Source organism: Cryptomeria japonica, chromosome 8, assembly GCF_030272615.1.
Source record: "Cryptomeria japonica chromosome 8, Sugi_1.0, whole genome shotgun sequence".
In the NCBI taxonomy this organism is placed as follows: domain Eukaryota; kingdom Viridiplantae; phylum Streptophyta; class Pinopsida; order Cupressales; family Cupressaceae; genus Cryptomeria; species Cryptomeria japonica.
Genome location: NC_081412.1, coordinates 509,978,846 through 510,002,066, shown reverse-complemented (window position 1 = coordinate 510,002,066; position 23,221 = coordinate 509,978,846). Strand labels below are relative to the sequence as shown.

General features: G+C 34.3%; 1 protein-coding gene across 1 annotated transcript; it reads right to left on the bottom strand.

The window, feature by feature from the left end:
* Window positions 1–486: 486 nt before the first annotated feature.
* Window positions 487–15,048, bottom strand: LOC131057187 (gibberellin 20-oxidase-like protein). Its single transcript, XM_059210470.1, has 4 exons — window positions 14,860–15,048; window positions 1,231–1,559; window positions 907–1,153; window positions 487–744 (listed from the first exon to the last, which is right to left on the bottom strand). Exons 1-4 carry the CDS (start codon window positions 15,046–15,048, stop codon window positions 487–489), a joined length of 1,023 nt encoding a protein of 340 aa, XP_059066453.1.
* Window positions 15,049–23,221: the final 8,173 nt, after the last annotated feature.

Below are 23,221 nucleotides of genomic sequence, written 5' to 3'. Positions count from 1 at the left end.
ATAAAAAACTGAAATTAATTTTAGTAATTTAAAGATTATATATATAAAAGATAAATTGATTAATATTTTTTGAATATATTCGTATTTTCTATTTATTTTGAAATTAATATAAAACAAAAACGTTTAGTCAAACTTTTTATAATATTATGAAAATGTAATATTCCATTATAACAGATATATAATAAATAATGTCATTAATTATTTATTCAGATTAGATGAGAAAAAAATCCAGAATATTATTCCTTAACTTAATCTTTACATTAAAATATTGAGTCGTTTCCCTTTATAACTTAATAAAATACCTCAATTTGCATCAATTATATTGACATACACTGAAAACTAATATAAATATTTCTGTCAACGCACACAACAATAACAACCAAAGTACCTTGCACCGTATCTCATCCAGAGTGTTCCGTCAATTTTGATGAACTCTATCGACAAAGTGAACGTCTATATGACATACCTAAGGATAAACCTAATGCATTATATGCCTGCGTATATATCAAGGAATTCAGACGGTTTTACTTCTTTGGAGCTAAAATTTTTATAAAAGCCGTGTTTGAATTCTGATACAGTAAAAGGCTTGTAATGTCGTGGTTGGTCATCGTCTACAAGTTCTGCTGGAGCATAAACTTGCTTAATATCCGGAAAGTAAACAAAGTACGGCACTGATATGCGATTTCTCCACCCTTTGTAAACTACTCGATGTTCGGCACTTCTGTATCTCCCATTAGTCCATGCCTACCCATTTATTCTGTTCACGTCAGTATGTGGATTCAAAATTAAAAATTACAGTAATTCAAACATCTTAAAGTTTCACACCTTGAGAGTGTCGGCAACATTGACAACCAATGAGTTGGGACGGGGGTTGACGTTGAGCCACTTTCCTTGTTTACATCTAACCTGGAGCCCTCCTTGGTTGTCTTGGTTAAGGATTGTAAAGCACCCAATATCTGTGTGAGACGTTAGGATCTCATCTTCCATTGACTTTCCATGACAGGAGTAATGGTTAATACGCATGGTGGCTGTGCAATCCTTGAAATCACAATGGTAGAATGTTTTGACGTCCAACCCTAGGCTGGAAAGAATGATAATAGTGATCTTCCGTGCAAGATCAGCCATGCAAAAGGCATACGTTCGAAATGTCTCACTGAACAGCAATAACCAAAACTAGACGTTAGATTCGAGGCATTACAGAACAGAATGGTAAAAGCTGTAATAGCATACCTGAACTTAGGGTTTCCTTCATCGGGCCAGATCTTGTAACACATTTCCTCCAACGAATTGGAGTGAGGCATATTCATGAAACAGAAGCTTTCAGTCAACTCTCTATTAGAGTAGCTTTCGGCGGGATTAGAGGTGGTGGCCATTTCTTTAACTTTTGCAGGCATTGAACATAGGTCTCGTGCTAGAGAATCCACTTGTTGGAGCAGATCTATTGAAACTCCATGATTCACTATAGAGAAGAATCCCCATTCTTTACAGGCATCTCTAACTGTGGCTAGCATGGGATGATTCTGAAGCTCATTTAATCCTTCTCCTCCCTCCAGGTTGAACTGAAATTGTGAAATGTCAATGAGGGGCAGATCAACTTGATTTTGCATGTCTGAAGACATGGTGGACAAGCAAAGTGGGTTGAGGAGAACTTCTCAAGTAAGTGGTAGAATATAACACCTACGGCCGTTTGGAATCTCCAAGCTGAGTAAACGATTCAAAATAAACAATCTGCCAAGGCCGGTGGGGTATATATGGGCCGGTATATATAAGATGTAAGCGTCTGACATCATCGCCAAAGTTTGATTGTTTATTATGTACATAATCGCAAACTGCTTTCCTCGCAATATGGTCAAGGATATATATACTTTTAGGTTTATTTTAGTATTAGTCAACTGTAATGAAAATTGTGGGAAATGGGTTAAATATATTTAGTTATTTGTTAATTTTTATTGATAAGTGAGGTTTTCTTGTTTAAGCTTGTTTATGAATTAATTAATTAGTTTTGTTGAGTTTTTTTTTTAATAAAATGTCTTGAAGTCAATATTGCATTTTATCAATTGTATAGTTAAAAGTAAGTAATAAGTATATTATAGTTAAAGTATCAATTAAATACACAAGTTCTTCTAAACAATGGAATCAAACATAATGTGTCTTGAATGTATGTGTATTCAACTATTCTAATACGTAGTTAAACTAGAAAAATGAAATTGATTAAAATATTCACTCGTTTTTTTTTTCCTTTAATAGATGTATTACCTATTGAATTAAGATAACAGTAAATTATAATCTTAGATAGTTTTTAAACTTGTAGACGCTCTTAATCTTACAACATTGGGTTTTATTTTGAGTCTTTCTCTAAATAAACATTTTCACTAAAACTCTTCATTTATCTTCACACATTGTGATATATGTTCCTATTACAATATTTCGACAATCATTATCTTATTCATATAGTCACTTTCTACCAGGGATAACTTTAAGAAACCATCCCCCAGGAAAAAGTGTAAAATCCTAGCGAATCAGACATTATTTTTGGGGCGAAAATTTCAAATTGATGGCAAATTTTTTTTTTAATTTGGAAAAAAAATTAATTTGTATTGGCGATTTTATTTTTAGGGTTTGAAAATTCCATAAAATACTAGCAAATAATTTATTATTGTGTGGGGAAAATATATAATGGAGGAGGCAAATGTTTTTCGTTTGGAAGAAAAAATATTTGTATGGGCAAAAAATTATACTCCAAAGGAAAAATTATTTTAAGTGTAGGTATTTTTTCGTTATGTATTAATAACCTTTTTTGTTATCTAATTAATGCAACATCACGTCGAGTCCAGAATCTACATAATGTATTGATAAGTGTGACTTCATCAACACATCACACATACCTAAAATCCATCAATGATTTAAAACCGTTCATTGATCGCATATCAATGGCTGAAGTTTTATTTCGGCCCAAATTTCTGAAGAGAACTTAGTTCTCCAAAAAGTCCTCGGAATGGAATTAGAGATAGTAGGCATGAATCAAATCTTATGCTAATCAAGTATTGACATTTATTAACGTCTTGTCACTGACATTCTCTAATTGCGATCCACTCACCACGCACGACTTCCAATTTGGTAATTAGTAGTGGTTTACGATTGTTTGCAATTTCACACACTCATGCATTTATGAGAAAGATTTACTAAGAGATATGCTTCTGCAAAATGGCAGGTGAATTGGGTCCTCCTAGCCAATAAATATTTATATGGCTATTAGCGAATTATGTTCATCTATTAAGACAACCTCAGAAAGTGTAGGCGAAAATATTGAATTTACCATGTGGAAAACGAAGATTCTATTGGTGAAATCTTGATAGAGATACAATTAAATACATAAAACAATGGGTGATTGGGGCATGCATTTGATAAATATTTATAAAGTCTGGGCGACATGGCCACCCCCAATCAATGCAATATATTAACCATTTTCTAGGTCGCCAATGTGAAATATTCGCCATTGACGAATATTCGCCAGTAAAGTAAACCCTGCTTTCTACTTTGTTTCAGTTTTCTTTTATCAATTTATTTTTCTTCCTTGATTTACTAAATAATTTTATGATATTTATTTTCTATTTTTTGTCTCCATTTTCTATCTCATATGTTTTCGATAATAGAATTTATTTAAACTTTGATAAATTTGGAACATATTCACCAAATAGTAATGCACCATCTGACATAAAAATTATTCTTTCATAGGTCCTATTATTGTTTTTCATGTTTTAACTATGCAATATAAGTAATCAATAATCAAACGTATATACTTGGTACAAGATAAAATTTTACATAGGTTCTCCACTGAAATATAATGGAGACAAGAAGTACCCAATTCCATTTTCTACAATTAAAATTAATAATTTTTTTACTATACTATTGAGATTCCTTTAGTTGTTATTTTATCTTTTATATTCTTTTGTTTTTCAATAATTATAGGAATATATTTTAATTTTTACAATTTCATTTTGATTCATACTTAAACTATTTATTAGAATGTAATAATTATAAAAAAATAATTAAAATTCAACATCTTGTTGTTCATAACTTCTAGCCTTATTACAAAATGTGAAAGGTTTTCAATTATGTTTTTGATAAGGTAAAATGGGTTTTGAGGGGACTCGAAACCCCTTATAGAAGGATTTTATGGGGATCCATAACCCACAACAATAGAATTGTTGTAACTATATATGTCATAGACTAACAACAACCAACCAACAACCCAACACTAGAAAATGAGCATCAAAGAATTGGTTGAACCACCAAATAGCTCAAATCCATCTAACTAAATACTTCAAAGATACATAGACAAAAGGTTTTGCTAGGCTCCCATAACTTGAAACTATTGGACATTGCCAATGCTAAGGATATGTTGTTGTCATTGATATCAACATATTCCTTTGATTTTCTTTGGTAATTGCTGATTGAAAAGATTTTATGATTCAGTTTGCAGTTTTGTTTTGTTGTATTAGTGCTTTACAGAGCTCGGTATTTCCTCTGATATATTCCGATGTGATCTAATATTAAGCTGATATTTTGGGATATTGTTTGGGATGGTCTTGTGTATCTTCATTTCAGATGGACCATGTTTTGGTGCTCCACAAGTTATCTTTCTTTGTGATAGTTGCTGATTGCCTATGTTTTTGAGTTTTAGACATTGACAGGTGAAGATTTGATAAGTGGTGTTGGTGCAGCTATTTCTGATGATTTTAGCATTCTTGCTGGTGTTTCCTAATTATATCATATTTACCCCGATGATCCACATTGATCGTTGTGCGAGTTATTGGTGGTTTTCATGAATTGGTGATGATTTTTGTGTTATGCAGTATCTCTGGTGGTATAGCATGTTGTTATTCTTGGCATAATTTTCGATGGAGTTGAGTATTTGGGAATTTGAATTAGGTCGATGTGATGTCATGTAAATTATCATATTGGTCCAGTGGTCGATCTTTGTATCGTGTGGTGTAATTTTGTAATTATGAGTTGAGGATTTAGCTAACCTTGTTGTCAAGGTTGATGAATTGTATATATAGGTGATATTGTCATGTAATTTTGACATAAGTGGTTGTGTTTGCATTATTAGACAGTGACGTATGTGCGATCAAGTGATTCATCCTTCGACATTGTGATTGAGCAGATATTGGTGTTGCAAAGCAAACAATTATGTTTAACCAGAATTGTCATTAGGTATTTAGAGATTCTATTATTGCAGTTCATTCCTTCCAGATTATAGTCTGAATCTTGTTGTAAGTCAGTGTGCCTTCCTAGAGGGTTGTACCCTTCCGAGTCATTGTATTTGAGTAGTGAGCTCTAGTCAATGTACCCGAATGCATGTGCATTCCCCATTGTAATATTTTCACACACTACTGTAGACTATCATCTTACTATGGGTAAGTTCACACTGTGGTTTTTCCCTTAACCAAGTTTTCCACGTCAAAATCTTGGCATTGTGTGTTGTTCTTTCAATTTTCTTATCATCAATATTACTGCAATTTATCAGATAGATGTATTTGTGAATAAGTTTGTAGATCTAGTGAAGCCTGATTCACCCCCGCCCCTCTCTCAGTCTTTCTTTATTGTTGCTACCAACAATTGGTATCAAACCTAGATCCTTCGGAAGAATCCTAACCGCTTGAGGAGATCCAAGATAGAAGCTATAGGTGTTAGATCTTTAAGAATGATAGTCCGAGATCTGATGGAAGTAACTATGCTATATGGAAGAACCAGATGGAAGTGCACTTGAAATGTCTTGGAGAAGATTACTAGAAGATTACAAAGAATGCCTATTCTGCTCCTCTGAATGGACCGATTACTATTGATGAGATCAAGGAAATTGAACATAATATTAGAGCAAAGGAAGCATTGATGAGTGTTGTAACTGATTCAGAGAAGACAAATGTAATGGGACTTTAGACCACACATGAGATCTGGGAGAATCTTGAAATCTTGTATGAAGGAGACAAACAAGTGAAAGTTGCTAATTTATAGAGTTTGAAAGGAAAGTATGAGATGTTGAAGATGGGAGATGATGAGAACATACACTCCTTCATGGATAAGGTGAATAATCTTGTCTTAGGTATCAGATGTTCCAGTGGAACCCTTAAAGAAGATGAAAATGTTGCTAAGGTGCTGAGACCTTTGCCTCCTTCTTATAAACATAAGGTGACTGCTATAGATGAAATCCAGAGTGTGACTACAATGAGAAGAGATATGTTGGTTGGAAAGATTGTTGCTTTTGAGCTAAGCGAGTTTGGAGAGTCATGCGGAAATTCTGAGACAACATTTAGAGTATCAACATCTATATTTGGAAAGAAGAAGTATGATCCTGATGAGTACAAAATATCTAGATATGAAAGAGAGAGAAGGGAAATGAAAGAGCAAGAAAAAGAGCTAGATGAGCTTGAAGCATTGATTGCCTGGAGATTGCCTAAAGGAGCTAGTAAGTATGATGGAAAATTGGCTCTGAAATATTTCTCTCGCAATAAGATAGGACAATTTGCTTCTAGATCCCCAAAGAGAATGGATAAATATGAGAGGCATGATAAGTTTGATAATCATGATAGGAATGACAAATATGAGAAGCATGAGAAGTATGACAAGCCTTACAAGTCTAACTAGAAGTATAGGTATCAGAAGAATTGCTATTATGTTGTTGATGAAGGTGCAATAGATGATAAATCTGAAGGGGATGAAGTTGTATTTATTTCCATTAAGGAAGATGTACATGCACCTATTGATTCCACTAGCTGTGCTATTGAAGAGAAAGCTTTAGCTTCTAAAGTTGAAGAGAAAGATGAATGGGTGATTGACAGTGGCTATTCACATCACATGACCAGTGATAAAAGAAATTTTATGAACATGGAAAGTTATTATGGTGGAATAGTAAGATATGGAGATCACAAAGCATGTGTGATCCATGGGAGAGGTTCTATTTTTTTTTATGGTAAGCATAATACTGATGATGTCTTGTATGTTGAAGGCTTGAAACATAATATTTTGAGTGTTGGACAGATGATTGATAAAGGTTATGATCTACGATTCAATAAGGAAAATTTAAGATCCTAAATGCCTCTGGTATAGAGATTGCATATGGAACTAAGACTAAAGGTAACATTTTTCATTTGAATGTCAGTGAGAAAATTTGTTTGATTTCTCAAAGTGATGAGAGTTGGTTGTGGCATAAGAGAATGTGTCATGTAAATTTTGATTTAATGATTAAGATTAGTTCTACACAAGGTGTTAGATATCTTCCTAAAATTGTTAAGCCTACTAATCCGGTATGTAAAGAATGTCAGTTGGGTGAGCAAACAAGAATTTCTTTCAAGAGCAAGCAGTATACATCTGATGGAATGCTAGATCTTATGACTACTAACCTATGTGGACCTACAAATGTTAGAAGTTTGCAGGGTGACAGATATTCCATTTTTCTAATTGATGATTATTCCAGGATGATGTGGGTTGTCTTTTTGAAGGAGAAATCGGAAGCATTGGACAAATTTAAAATATTCAAAGCAAAGGTGGAGACTGAATTTGGATTGAAGATGAAATGTCTGAGATTTGACAGAGGTGAAGAATTTTGTTCTAGTGAATTCAGTTCACTCTATGAGAAGCATGGAATTATAAGACAATTATTTGTTCCTAGAACCCCTCAACAGAATCGAGTTGTTGAAAGGAAGAATAGAACTATCTTGGATTCTACAAGGACTACGCTGATTGAAGGAAATGTTCTGAAGATCTACTAGAGAGAAACTATTTGCACTGTTGTTTACACATTCAACAGAGTTCATATCAAAGGTGATACCGGTAACTCCTTATGAGATATGGTTTGGTCATGTTCCTACTATGAGATATTTTAGAGTATTTGGTACTAAATGTTATATCAAGAGAGATGAGGATATGTGAAAGTTTGATGCTAGAAGTGATGAAGGAATTTTCTTGGTATATTCAACAAAGAGAAAAACCTACCAGTGCTACAATAAGAGACTGAGAAAGATAGTGGAAAGTGCAAATGTGAAAGTGGAAAGTGCAAATGTGAATGTGGATGAGAACCTTGGCAAAGATATTAGAGCATGTGGATATGATGATGGTCAACATATTGTTTTAAACACTATTCACGTTGAAGAGCCAAAGAAAAATGATCCGGTAGAGACTGTTAATCCGGATGTTTCTACTATCAGTGAAGAAGTGAAGGAACTTGAAAATTAGAACAATCAGAAGAATCTAAGGTATGTAAGATTGAATCATTCTAAAAATCATATTGTTGGAGATAAAAATAAAGGTGTGATGACTAGAATAAGGCTAGCTATTGAATAAGTATATTTGATTTCGAAAATTGAACCTAAAGATGTTGTTGAAGATTATAAAGATGAAAATTGGATGAGAGCTATGGAAGAAGAATTAAATCAGATTGAAAAGAATAACACTTGGTAGCTTGTGCCTAGGCCTAAGGATAAAAATGTTATAGGTACTAAATGGGTATTCAAAAACAAAGAATGAAGTCGGTGAAGTTGTCAGAAATAAAGAAAGACTGGTTTGCAAAGGATATTAACAGAAAGAAGGAATTGATTATGAGAAGAATTTTTCTCTAGTCGCCAAACTTGAAGCCATTAGACTATTGCTTGCATATGTTGCCTATAAAGATTTCAAGGTATATCAGGTGGATGTCAAATCTGCCTTTTTGAATGGTGATCTTGAGGAAGAAGTCTACATTGAGCAACCTGATGGATTTTCATTATCAGATGATGGAGACATGGCATGTAAGTTGAAGAAAGCTCTTTATGGATTGAAGCAATCCCCTAGAGCCTGGTATGCTAGATTAGATAAATATTTATTGAAATTGGTATTCAATAAAGGAACTATTGATGGTAATTTGTACTTTAAAATTGTGAATGATAACATCTTGATTGTTGAAGTCTTTGTTGATGATATTCTCTTTGGAGGATATGATAACTTGATTATGAAGTTTATCGGTGACATGAAGAAATAATTTGAGATGTCTATGATTGGTGAGATGAAATTATTCCTACGTTTGTAGATTTCATAGACAGGAGAAGGTATATTTATATCTCAAACTAAATATGTGAAGGAATTGCTAAAAAAGTTTAGGTTAGATGACTCCAAACCAGTTGGAACTCCTATGGTGACTAGCTGTAATTGTCTAAGAATGATGAATCTTTGAAAGAATCAAAGTTTTTACAGATCTATAGTTGGTGGACTAATATATCTTACTCAAAATAGGTTGGACATTGTGCATGTTGTGTGCATGGATGCTAGATATCAAGCTAACTCGAAAGAGCTCATCATATCACTATTGTTAAGAGGATATTCAGATACTTGAAGGGAACTGTGGATTATGGCTTGCGGTATCTGATGAATGATGATTTCATGTTGTGTGCCTACACTGATACGGATTGGGCTCATGATGTAGATGACTAGAAGAGCACTACTAGTGGAGCATTCTTTTTGGATAAGAAACTGGTTCCTATGATTATTGATTGAAAAGATCTTATGATCTGGTTTGCAATTTTGTTTTGTTGTATTAGTGCTTTACAAAGCTCGGTATATTCTGGTGTGATCTGATATTAAGATGAGATTTTAGTATATTGTTTGGGATGGTCTTTTGTATCTTCATTTTAGATGGATCATGTTTTGGTGCTCTACAATTTATCTTTCTTCGTGACAGTTGCTGATTGGTCGTGTTCTTCAGTTTCAGGCGTTGACAAATGAGGATTTGATAAGTGGTGTTGGTGAAGTTGTTTCTAACAATTTTAATGTACTTTTTGGTGTTTCCTTATTTTTTCCTATTTGTCCCAATGAGCTACATTGATTATTGTGCAACTTATTGGTGGTTTTCATGAACCGGAGATGATTTTCATGTTATGCAGTATTTCTGGTGGTATAGCGTGTTGCAGTTGTTCTTGGCATGATTTCTGGTGGAGTTGAGCATTTGGGAATTTCAATTAGGTCCATTTTATGTCATGTAAATTATCATAATTGTTTGGTGGTCGATATTTTTATCATGTGATGTAATTATGTAACTGTGAGTTGAGGGTTTAGCTGACCTTGTTGTCAAGGTTGATGAATTGTACATATGGGTGATATTGTCATGTAATTTTGATATAAGTGGTTGTGTCTACATTATCAGAGAGTGGTGTATGTGCGATGAAGTGATTCATCTTTTGACATTGTGATTGATCAGAGATTGGTGTTGAAGAGTAGAAAATTATGCTTAACCAGAACTATCATCAAGTGTTTGAAGATTCTATTATTGTATTCCATTCCTTCCAGATTGTAGTCTAAATCTTGTTGTAAGTCAATGTTACTTCCCTAAGGGTTTTAACCTTCCGGGTCATTGTATTTGAGTAGTGAGCTCTAGGCAGTGTTCCTGAATGCATGTGCATTCCCCATTGTAATATTTTCACATACTATTGCAGAATATCATCTTACTGTGGGTAGGTTTCCATCATGGTTTTTACCTTAACTGGGTTTTCCACATAAAAATATTTGTGTTGTGTATTGTGCTTTAAATTTTCTTATCTTTCTTATTAGTGTTGTTTATTAGATCTGTATTTGTGAATAAGTTTGTAGATCCGGTGAAGACTGATTCACCCCCTCTCTTAGTCTTCCTTCATTGTTGTTTCCAACAAAACCATGGGTTTTACAAGGCTCCCATAACCTAAAACCATGGATTTTTGCAAGTCTCCCATAACTTGGAGATACATAGTCAGAGGGTTTTGCAAGGCTCCCATAACCTGAAACATGGATTTTGACAAGGCTTCCATAACCTCAATACCTAGTAAAATAAATTGGTAATAATTATAGAATATCTGGGTGAATGGGTTTTGAAAAGGCTCCTATAACCATTGATGGCAACACCTACTCCTCAAGAATAACCATGAACATATGGAAGAGAAGAAACATAGGGTTTTGATAGGTTCCCCAAACCATCACAATGGGTTTTAGAATGGATCCCATAACCATCAAACAAACAACAAAACCCTTACACAATCTGAGAGCTTTACCTCCATTGGAGTAATGATAAAAGAATAGAGCGACCAACCTTGAAACACATCACCTTGCACAACCTCCCAATATTAACTACATATACGATCTCCACCTAAATAGGAGATAGTATCACATCAATACACAAAGAAGAAGAACACTAGTAGGCAGAGAAAGAAATAAATCCCATTCTAAACAAAAATTCTCCACCTCAATAGGAGAAACCAAGGCTAAGAGACAGGGTAAGACTGAAGAAAACCCCATGAAGAAGCTTAAAAAAAAAGGAGAGAGAAAAACCAAGGAAGCCCGTAATACGAAGTAGAGAGAGGCCTCTCAATAAACTAAACCCATCAAGTATCGGCCAACAAAAGAGCTACACCAAGCTAAACCAGAGCTCCAAAAAGTATAAAAAACCACAACCTCCTATAGCACCATAAAATTGTGACCCTTACAATTTTTGACCACATTAGGGTTCTCACCCATGCGAATCGAATTCCTAAGCCTAATCAGAGACCAAAGACTTGCTCAGCACCTAAAAACTGCATCTTTCTTGCCCTTCGTGTTGCCCGAACTGCATCCTATCCAAGGAAAAAGGGTAGGATAGGGGCAGGAAGCCCCTATCCTAGCCCTATTTTGAGGATGGAACCCTTCAAATTTTCCTTTGGTGATTGTGTATTAAGCAGGATAACTCCCCCTGTGTTGGCTTACGATGGAAAATCCGTTCATTTGATGAGTATATAAGTTGCATTTTCCCTCCCATTTGGCATAAGTTTAGATATAGGAGATCACGCATTCAAGAATTCAAGAGCATTCAAGCATTCAAGAATTCATTTCCAACATTGAGCATCTCAAGTCTCCCTTCAAGGCTAGGTGTTGCATTCAAGTCAAGGATTCAACCATTGAAGAGGAGATCCCTTTCAACATTCAACTTCATACAAGCAATTCTATTAACATTTCTATCACAACCTCCCTTGAGGTAATTTGCATTTCAGTCTTTCATTTACATTTACTTACAAGTAATTTATTTCATCATTTGGTTAATTCCAAAACTGGGGTTTGATCTAAAGGCAAACCCCCAATCCCAACCCCTTTTCCTCTCCTTTTTGTGTGTAGGTTGTAGGGGTGATGTTGTACTTTTGAATTTGGAATCCATTTGCAAAGGAATAAAAAACCTTTTCGTTTCATGGATTTTTCGAAGGACCGTGTACACTTTCACCACAGTTCAGCCAACTTTTTCTCAAATTTGCAAGACAGCTTCATCTTGACATATTCTAGCCAGATCCAGGTGCACAGCTTCATCCTACACTTCTATCTCGAGTTATAATCAGATCTTTGTCACTTTTTCAGTTGGTCATAAGTACACAATTCGATCAATTCAGATCTCAGTCCAGAAGAGAGGATTAACTTACCATTCTTATATTAGTTAGAATTCAATCTCCTTCTCTAAAGGTTAAATGTAGTGCATTTTCCTCCCTCTTCTAATGTAATGCATGAAGTGTTTGAAGGGAAATCCGAAGTGAAACTTTTATCTCTCCTCAGAGGGAAGAAAATCTTTTCTTTAGATCTCTTATTCGCTCATCTTTCCCAAAATTACATTTTGGTGAACCCGACGTCTTGCATGCTTTCCTTTGAACAAAATTGCAAGTTTAATTTTTCTGCACACTTAGTGGTTAATTCATTCAAAACCCTAGTTTTAAAATTGAAATTGAACTTGCGTTTTGCTTTCTATTGTCTTAGATCTGAAAATTGCTTTGTTTGTCAAATTCAATTTCATCCTTGTTTTGTTCAATTTGCAAAATCAACTTTACAAAACTAAGTAGTTAATTGTTCAAACCCTTGTCTTCATTCCTACAATTCAAATTTTTAATTTCCCTCTTCTTTTCAAAATTCAAATTTCAAAAATTAAGTGGTTAGGTCATAAAACCCTAATTTTCAAAATTAATTGGATTTTTTACAAATTTCAATCAATTTCATTCAAATTCAGATTTCTAAACATTCTCCAAGGTGTCCCTCCCCTTTAGGTTTGACCCTTTTCAAATTTGCAGTCCAATTCCCTTATTTCTTCAAAACCCTAATAGGGTCCTATTTTCATGTTCGAAGCTTAATTTTGCCTATCTAGAAATTGTAAAATCCACCAATTTTTTTAGATTAGCTTTAAAATCATCGTAATATTTATCCCTAAAAATTTTGAAAAAAGTTGGTTGGACCGTGCGCATTTTCGCCATGGTCATCGACTTTTTTCCCAAAATTTCGGGAGACTGTTATGACTGTATTTAATATCCTAAATCCAGAAGATTGGCTGCTTTTGTCGATTTTTGATACCTTTAAAATAAAAAAATATCTTCAAAATTCAACATTTCAAATTTTAAGAAATTTTTTTAAATTAAGAGGTTAATTATAATCTACCCTGATTTTAAAAATTATCTTTTTTTTTATCAATTTTAAAATTAAGTGGTATCGCCTTGGCCCTAATTTTAAATTTCCAATTTACTTTCATTTATTATTTTGGAAATTATGTCATTACCTTCCTCCAACAAAGTTCAAATTGTTTAAACATTATTTTCTTAAATTTTGCATTACTCAATTTTGGTAGGCTTTGTTCAAAATTCAAAATTTCAATTTTCCCAATACTAGATGAGTTTTACCACTATTAGTCCTACCGATAATATCCCCATTAGATGAAGCATTAGAATTAAGACCTCCCAACATTTAATTACTGAGGACATGGAGCCTAATTTGGGTGACATCTTTATGAAGATAATGCTAATGCTTCCCACCCTAATCATGTACCTATCTATCCAATTGATGAATCCCATGATGAAAAAGAAGCTTTAACTAGGGTCTCCATAGATCAAATTTCAAAATTGGACAATCAATTTGATAACTTTCAACAATGGATGTTCCAAGAATACCCTAATAGTGAAGCTCTTCCATTAATTAAAGGCCTTAAACGCATGATTCAAAGTGATAAGAATGAAATTAATATATTGTGTGGCATTTCTCAACTCATGGCTACATCAACTCAAAATGTCATTCCTACAACCATTGGTCATGGGGGAAATCCCTCTTCTTCATTTAATCACTAATACATTTGGGGTCAAATTCCGACGGAGGTTTCCGACGGACAAGGAGCAATGTGTGAAAATTTGATTTTTTTTTTAAAAATGCCCGTGTTTGTCGGAATTCCGATGACCTCGGGCATTTTATTTAAAAAAAAAACACAGCGCATTTTCATTTTGAAAGCAAACCGGCCGAAGCAAGCGGCGACCGTCTTGCCTCCCTGCCCCCCCCAACAGAGCGATCTCTGCAGAAGCAAGGTAAGGTTTTTTTTGCAATCAAAGGAACTCTTTGTTTTTCAATGAAGGGCAACTAATTTTTTTTCGCAATCAAGGGCAACTGGTTTTTTTTGAGAATTAATCCATTTTTTGCATATCCTGCAATCTTAAAATTCCAGGAAATGACATCTCTTTGAGGTATTCCGTCATACAGTTCACATGCCGTGTGTATGCTACCCCATTTTGCAATTTTTGTTATTGGAGCATTTGCAACTAATTTCTGACAAAAAATCCCCTTTGATTATGCTTTGATGGATGTCCATACCTTGTTCCAAAGCTCCTATTTTGGCACATGCAAGGAGGATGTTGGCAAACATTGTACAAGATACATATATATATGTTCTTAATCAAACAAAGAGTTGATAAGCTAAAGCATGGCGTAGATAAGCATGGTGCTAATAGTGCCACAAATGGAGAGTGTGAGGTTTATGAGAATTGATGGAGGGCAATCAAATAATTGCCTTCGTGATGATGTGGGCCCTTCAACAATTACCTCCTTTATTGCCCCCTCCTCCATCAAATCATCACTAGCAGAAGTAGCAATATAATGCTCCATTCCATCTGATAATAAATCTAAACCCAAATCTTTGGCCACATTGTCAAGCCCATCTGAAACTATATTGAAATTGTCAGATTGGCCATTGTCGAGTCCATCAGATAAAATGTTAATGTGCACTTTCATTCCACATTGACAGTCTTCTGCATTTCCACTTGTAAACTATCTGTCACCCATTTCAATGACTGGGACAACATCAAGCCCTCCATCATATAGCTTGATTGGATTGCTCACATCACAATTCTCAAACTCTTCTTGGCTCTTCAGCTCCAATACGCTTTGTTGAAAGGAAGCATAAGCAAACCCTGTCAAATGTCAAAATGTAGTTGTTTGCCATCATTTTTCTGGGCACAAAGGCCAAACTTTATCTAACCTAAAATTTTCATTAGAAGAAAGATCTATTCTTTAAGTTCTCAACAAACCCAATTTTGACTGCCATAAGTCGATTAAAAGAGCTACTCAAAAGAGATTGACAAGATCTAAAAGTAGGCACTCACCATGGCATAGGGCATGGTGAAAGATCCAATCTAATATCTACAGATGGGATTTAAATAGATATGAAAGAACGAATAGCATCCATACATATATAACCTATAAACCCTAATCAAAGGGCTTACTAAAATTTCTAAACAAATTTATAACAAGGGAAGGGCAATATTACAGAGATTATCTCCAACATGGAAGATCTTGCGGGAAGCCCATCCTTTGAAATTTGAGGCAGGATCCCATCCTCTATCGTCCCCCACCACATATTGTTCTGCTGAACACCCCATCATATTCATGAAAGTGAATCCCATCACCATGAAGATCAAGCAATAAGTAGATGCACTTGGAGCCATCATTGAGATAAACATGACTGTATTTCATGAGGATTTGAACTCAATAATATGTTAGATTCTCCCAAGGATGGATGGACTATACTCTTGAAAGGTAGATGATTAAGGATGATGACAAGGTGAATTTTCCTTAGAATGATAGGGTTGATTTTCCTAAGAACAAGTAGATTCATGTAAACTAGAGGATACAAATTTGGACAAAATAATGGAAGGAGACTAAAACTAGATAGATTCACCTAAATGGGAGTGTAGTCATCTAAGGATAGGAAAAATTCACCATTTGCGTAAGAAAGATGGATAAGATAAATGATTTATGTGAAATAGATTCACCTAATAGAAAGTAGATTCACATAAGGATAGGTGGATTTTCCTAAAGATGAAGGGATAAGACTTAACCAAAAGAGGACATAGGATGATGACAAGGAGGATCCATTTAAGGATATGGCATATCCACCTAAGGGATAGTGTATTCTCCCAAGAATATGGAAAAATTATTAGTTGGTGGAATGACATACTAGATCAAGGAATGATACAAGGGTAGATTCACCTAAATATAGGGTAAATTCAGCTAAAATGGTACCCATGAGATTGTGGTACTGAGTACCTATCTATGGATGGTGTATTTGGACACAAGTATGATGAAACAAAGTCCAGATCTCTATTATAGGTCCAACATAATCTCTATTATTTGAGACACCATTTTATTAACATATCCAATTAGGGTAATTTATGGGTTTAATTATGGATCATGTTGTCTATTTCCATGCACTATTGAACTTATTTGGATGTATTGTGATTATTTTAATTTTGAATTTATAAATAAATGATGTTTGTACCTTAGAAAGGGTAATTCCAATTGATGTTTGGGTAGTTTATTTGAAAACTTATGGTGATTATTGCCCTATGTTATGTAATGGAGTTATTTTTACACTAAGTAATTAACTAGAAAAATAAATTTGTATTGTTGTACAAGTATGATGAAACCATGCTTGTGTGTTTACATGTTTGTGCATCCTATTGAGAACCAACCTCGCTGTTGAGGAACTCAATAAATGTGGTGTTAAGTAGAAGAATGGAAAACTCAAGAAGCTATGGTGACATATTGTGGCATTAGTAGGGATTATCTCTATTGACCACACCTTTGAAAGATAGTATCCCCTAGTTCTCCTCATAGAATGGACCATTGGATGGCTCATAGTGGTATCCTATCCTACATTTATCTTGATGGCATTTCTAATAGTTGGTATGTGATTCTTGGTATGGGTTTCCTCTTACCCTATTATCTTATTTATATCTCTGTTCCAACATGTGGAGATTGATTTTTGTCATGCTATGATGATTTTCATGTTCGCATGTGTTTTGAAGTTATGCAAATAGATATGATGTCACACCATACTTATGTTTTGATATAGTGTAGGTGATGGCTACATGTTGTTGATGGTAGCGATTTGGGTTCAAAGACACAATTCCACACACACACACAAATATTTGAAGATGCATTTTATATTATTCCTTCTTAGTGGTGATTAGTGTTGGAATATTTGCACACATGTAGAGAGGAACTCATGTTAGATACAATAGGTTGTGTTTGATAACATATGAATGTGCCTCATGATGTATACATATAGCTTTGGTGTGTGACATGCATGCACATTTTTCCATAAGACACATTGCTATGTGGCATGTGCCCTATGCATGTCTTCTTTGTGAGGCACGTTTCTATGTGCAATGTGGTCCTAGGTGTGTCTTCTCTATGAGGTGTATTGCCATGATATGTTAGGATTTGTAGTGTGCAGACCACAAATGCATGCATGAGGGACTATTATTATAGTCATGTTTTTTGGGCATGTAGCCTAGGCATGTCTTCTCCATTAGGTACATGGCCATGCCATGTGGGAGTTTTTGTGTTCATGCCACAAATACACACATGAGGGACTATTATTGGAGTCATGATGAATCTTCACTCTATTTAGCCACAATTTCTAGTCGTATAGTTATGTAATGTGCACTTTTAAGGATTGTGAAGTTTCCTTCAATTATTGATGATCTCTCATCTTTATTGCATGGGCCAACAATTTTATTTTATCTTGTTTGAATTAGTTTAATCACTATTGTGAGTTTTCTCTATTGTGTAGTTATTGTGGCTATGTTTGAATTTCTATTGGAATTGAACACATTTATTTGACTTATTATTGGTACTATTTTTTCTTTCTTTCCATATTTATGATCTTTGGTAGTTTAGTGAAACTCTTGCTATTTTTAAATGTTGCCTTATTTGTTGTGATGTGATTCCTCACCAAGATTGACGTAGATAACCTTGGATGAGTGTATATAAGGAATCAAACATTGGGAAAATTTGAGGATAGGGGTACGTGTTTGTTGTATGGGTAGCTACAATCCACTTGTACATTATTAGTGATTATTGATGGCTATGTCTTGGAGGCTAATCCCATTAAACAAACAAGGGGGAAGTCATACATAATCGTATGGATCCTCCCTAGTTGTGTGTGGATTCAAGACCATCATTTAATATGGTTCTTGGTTACTTTGTGAGACCATGGCATCCTCTTAGACCAATATGTGAGCCTTGTATTGTTATCCTTGCAATGTGGATGAATAAGTGTATGTTAAAATAAATGCTTTGCATGCCATATAGTTGCATATGAGTTGTTCACATCATCAGATCATGATTTAGAATATGTGAATTCTTTTATCCATGTGAAGTCGAATGATTGATTATGAAAATGTGTTATACATTGAAGCATAATCTGTAAGATGTTCTCTTCAAGAAAAAATATTTATGCTTTCATAGTGAAATGTTGAAGAAATGGGGTCCTAGTCTAGGAAAGTAAACTACAAACTTATACATTCACCATTTCAAAACATTTTATTGGGAATAGTCAATTTGGTTCAATTTAATTCCTCTACGAGAGACCAGCAATATGATTAATTGTTCCATTTTGATGTGATTGGATATGATTAGATATAATTTCATTGAAGATGCAAGAACTAAGTAAAATTATGGAAAATTGACAAGATTAAGCATAAATAGGCAAATAATAAAGTAAAAAGCTAATATAGAGGTACATCTTTGGAAATAAGACTCTAAAATGAACCTAATCAGTTGCCTATAGGGAAAATGAGGTTAGAGATAATATACCTATATGGAAAGTGGTTAAACTCTACCTCTAAGTGGCTCATCTTGAGCATTGTCGGTATATGGGCATTGATGGCATATTATATCTAGTTCTATCATTTTTGTGGGTGCAAATTAACAAGGCAAAATAGTATTAGTGGAATCATGATCTCATCAAAATGGTTTTAGCTTTGCATTTATGATAGCACATTGATCACACCTTACAAAAGGTTCCAATCTCATACATAGCATCCCAAAGTAAGGTCAATAATGATGTAACTTAATGCTTAAACTGGAGTTCTGGGTAGTCATATACCGATCATTTCCAGGATTGATGCTTAAACTAGAGTTCTAGGTACTCATATACCCATGGCATAGGGTAGCGGTGAGCTGCAAACAATGCTAGTTCTAGATGCCTATTTGCTTGGTGTATAACTTGTCAAAATTAGATCGATTGGCTACATGTCTACCATAAAGTTTCCAACTTATCACCAATGAAAATACAAGAACCAAGGCTTAGAATACTCAAAAATGTCTCTCAGAAAGTCTGCAATAGGAAAACTTTTAGTAAGAATTTGTAGACACAATGCTTAGAAATTCACACAATCAACTACATTAAATATGTTCTCTATTAAGTTCAATGTTTTAAGATGAAAAAGAAGAGTTAAATGGTTTTGGTTCGATTTGCAATTTTTGTGAAGCTTTTGCACTGAAGTTTCCATAGCCTGGTTTTTTTGCTTGTGAAGGAAGACCATGTTAGATAATATCAGCAAAGAACAAAATAAGGAGATGGTTGCTAGATTATGGTCAAACTTGAAAAGAAAAGGTGATGGGAAATGTTATTGTCCTTGCAAAATTTGTAAGGGCTTAAAGACTAGAAGACTTCTAATCAAAACAACTAAAAACATTGTAGGAAGCATGGTCACATTGAAGGGGGACATGATTATCATCCACTGGTAAGTTGTTCATTATATCGTTTTAACAATTTATATACATAAGAAATCACTTGATAATGAGATCGTGATCATGGTTTATTTATGTTGATCATTTTTATATAGGTCGAGTACCCCAAGGCACATGATATGGACCAACACAACCCGAAGAATATGGTTTTTGAAGTGGAGGAACATGGAGGTGTGAATATTGAAGCTGAAGATAATGATCCCATGGAAGATGACGATCATGCACTAGAAAACACAATTGAAGATGATGGTACAAATACATGGATCCATGACACATTTAGTACTAGCACAGCTAATCATGATGATCAGGATGACCTTGATGTTCATGACTTACCTCTTCTTGAGAAGGCATATGAGCCCCTTTACAAAGGCTCCCAAACAACTCTTCTCTCTTCTGTATTGTTGTTGGGGAACTTGAAGGTTATGAATGGTTTATCCAACATAACAATCTCACGTATGTTAAGGTGTGTCATACATGTCATTATAGTTAATAAATGGTGAATCATGTACCATTAATATTCTTTATATTAACACCTCAAACTTTTTTTTTGCTATAGATTGATAGGTGAGTTTTTTCTTACCACCATCAAATATTCTACCTCGCTCATACCGAGAATTATCTATCATTATGAAAGATATTGGAATGGAGTATCAAATAATAGATGCTTGTCCCAATGATCATATTATATATCATAAGCAACATGAATTTGGAATAGAATGCCCTGAATGTCATATCAGTAGATATCGAATAGATCAAATAACAAAAAAGGTGTCTCGCAAGGTTCTTCGTTATATTCCCATTATTCCACGTATGCAATGATTTTTCAGGTGCACTAGCTTGGCACAATTTATGGATTACCCTGCATGCAATAGAAGTCAAGATGACATTATTCAAATGCCTGCGGATGGTTTAGCATTTATGGACATAGAGGAAAAATGACCACACTTTAAAGAAGAACCTCGTAATCTCAAGCTTTCATTGGCAGTGGACGGTGTCAATCCATTTGGAGAGTTGAGATCTGTTTACTCGGTGTGGCCTATTTTTGTTATCAACAATAATATTCCTCCATGGATGTCAATAAAGAGGGAGCACATAATGTTGGCAATGATTGTTCCAGGTATTTTATCATTTAATTGTCATCTGCATTTAATTATAAATATTGTAGTAAAATGGTCATAATAATTATGTAATGTTTTTGTTCATTCCACTAGGCAAGTTCCAAGTTAAAGATATGAATGTATATATTGAGCCTCTTATCGATGAGTTGCTGAAGTTATGGAATGGTGTGACCATGTATGACATCCCTAGACTAATAGGACAAAGACAATTTCAATTCCATGCAATGCTTGTATGGACAATACATGATGTCCCAGGGCTAACACATTTTTGTGGTACGTTATAGTGTTCAAGTTGCGCATGATAATTATAAGTATAAAAATTAATAGATTTAATAAAATTATACATTATCTTGTAGGTCTTCAAACAAAGGGAAAATTTGCATGTCCAATTTGTGGTCCAAAGATGAAATCCCATCATTCAAAAAGTTTAGGAAAGCAGGTGTTTGATGAGTATAGGCACTTCCTTCACAAAAATCATAAGTACCGGAATACTGAAAAACATCTTTTCAATCGGAAAGAAGAGACTACATCAAAGCCATGAAGAATGACTCCTCACTTATGGAAGTTGGAATATAATAGAATTAATCATCAAGGTAATGTCATTCCATCTAATGGTTTATGTTTGGAATTTGAATTTTTCTATCGTGTTTTGTTTACTGATGATGTAATTGATGATACTGAAGGTCGTCAAGGCATGGATGGCCACCTTCAAAAGGGAATAAAAAGTTACCAAGATAATTTAGTAGGTTGCCTTACCACGAACAGCTACAAATTGTGCATTTGTTTGATACAATGCATATTGGAAAGAATATAACAGAGACATTATGGAAAATATTGGATGGAAGGTGTGATAAAGAAAAAATTGTCAAAATTTGTAGTGACATTATGGAATCCAATCATGCAATGAAAAATGTCATTCAATCAAATAGCAATGGAGATCAGATTAATATAAGTGCCCTTCCTTGGTTATTAACAGAGTAGCAAAGCAATTCTATAAAAGAAGTCATATGAAAAATTTCATTTCCCACAGGATTTGTTGCGAACATTAACAATCTCATATCAAAGAAGGGTGAATTTAAGCCAAGGATGAAAACGCATGATTGGCATACCTTCATTAAGGTAATTCACGTTCTTGTGTATTTACTATATATTTGTATACTGTGCATGTACTTTTCATTGTATTATGTTAGAAAATAATGAAAAGATCATTTTATAATTGTTGCAGTATGTTTTACCTCTATCTCTCCCAGACCACTTCGACAATAATATCAAGCAAGTCATATATGATCTTGGAAAATACATGAGGTAAGTAGTGATGTTTGTTCAATTTGTTGTATAGATATTATATTTTCCATTTTTTTTACTTGTTATGCAATATATTGTATATTATTTTGTAAAGTCTCGTTTATATATTTTTGCATCTTCAATCTCTTTTAGGTGGTTGTCATCTAAAGAAATCCACAAGGAAGATATAAAATATTGGAAGAGAAAAATCCCTCATCTAATGTGTGAAATGCAAAAGTGTCTACCTTCAACTTTTTTCAGTGCACAAGAACACTACTTCATACACCAAGTTGAGGAGATCGAATTGTGTGCACTTGTACACACTAGGTCAATGTGGATGGTTGAGAGGCACTTGAAATTTTTGAAGGCTTTGGTTCAACAAAGAGCACATCCTGAGGGTTCTATGGTGGAGGGATATATGGTATACCAAAATCCACGTAGATCGCATTTGGGATCCCAACCCCATTAATAAATTCGAAGGGGAGCACTTGATGGGGAAAGGTAGATTGAAGAAATGTGAGGTAATTATAAGATGTTATTGTAGTAAATTAATTCTTCATCTTCTAAATAAATCAATTGTAAGTGGTCTATTAATTATTTGTATAGTTGGTCAGGAGTGGGATGCGCTACATTTGTATATTGCAAGCAATCTTGATTGGATGATGGTGTGGATTGAATGATGTCAACATTTTGGTCGCACATTAACATGGGATGGTGTCGCTTCATTGGTTAAAGAAGCTCATCGTAATGGAGATTCCAATGTTACACAAAGGGAAATTGATTTAGCATATGGTTTAAGAGATCAACAGGTACGTATAATTTTATTAATCACCTGTATGTTTATCAACTCATGATGCAATAATTTTAATATATTAGACATATTGCAGGTCAAACACCACAAGGCTATGTGCTACAATGATCATAAATTTCGCATCAAACAGTTGGATGACACGAAGAAAACT

Coding starts and splice junctions, on each gene's coding strand:
- LOC131057187 (XM_059210470.1), bottom strand. CDS start 15,048: ATGAAAGTGCACATTAACATTTTATCTGATGGACTCGACAATGGCCAA. Junction 1,560..14,859: donor AGGAGGGGGCAATAAAGGAG/GTAATTGTTGAA, acceptor TCACAATTTCAG/TTCAACCTGGAGGGAGGAGA. Junction 1,154..1,230: donor GAAGGAAACCCTAAGTTCAG/GTATGCTATTAC, acceptor ATTGCTGTTCAG/TGAGACATTTCGAACGTATG.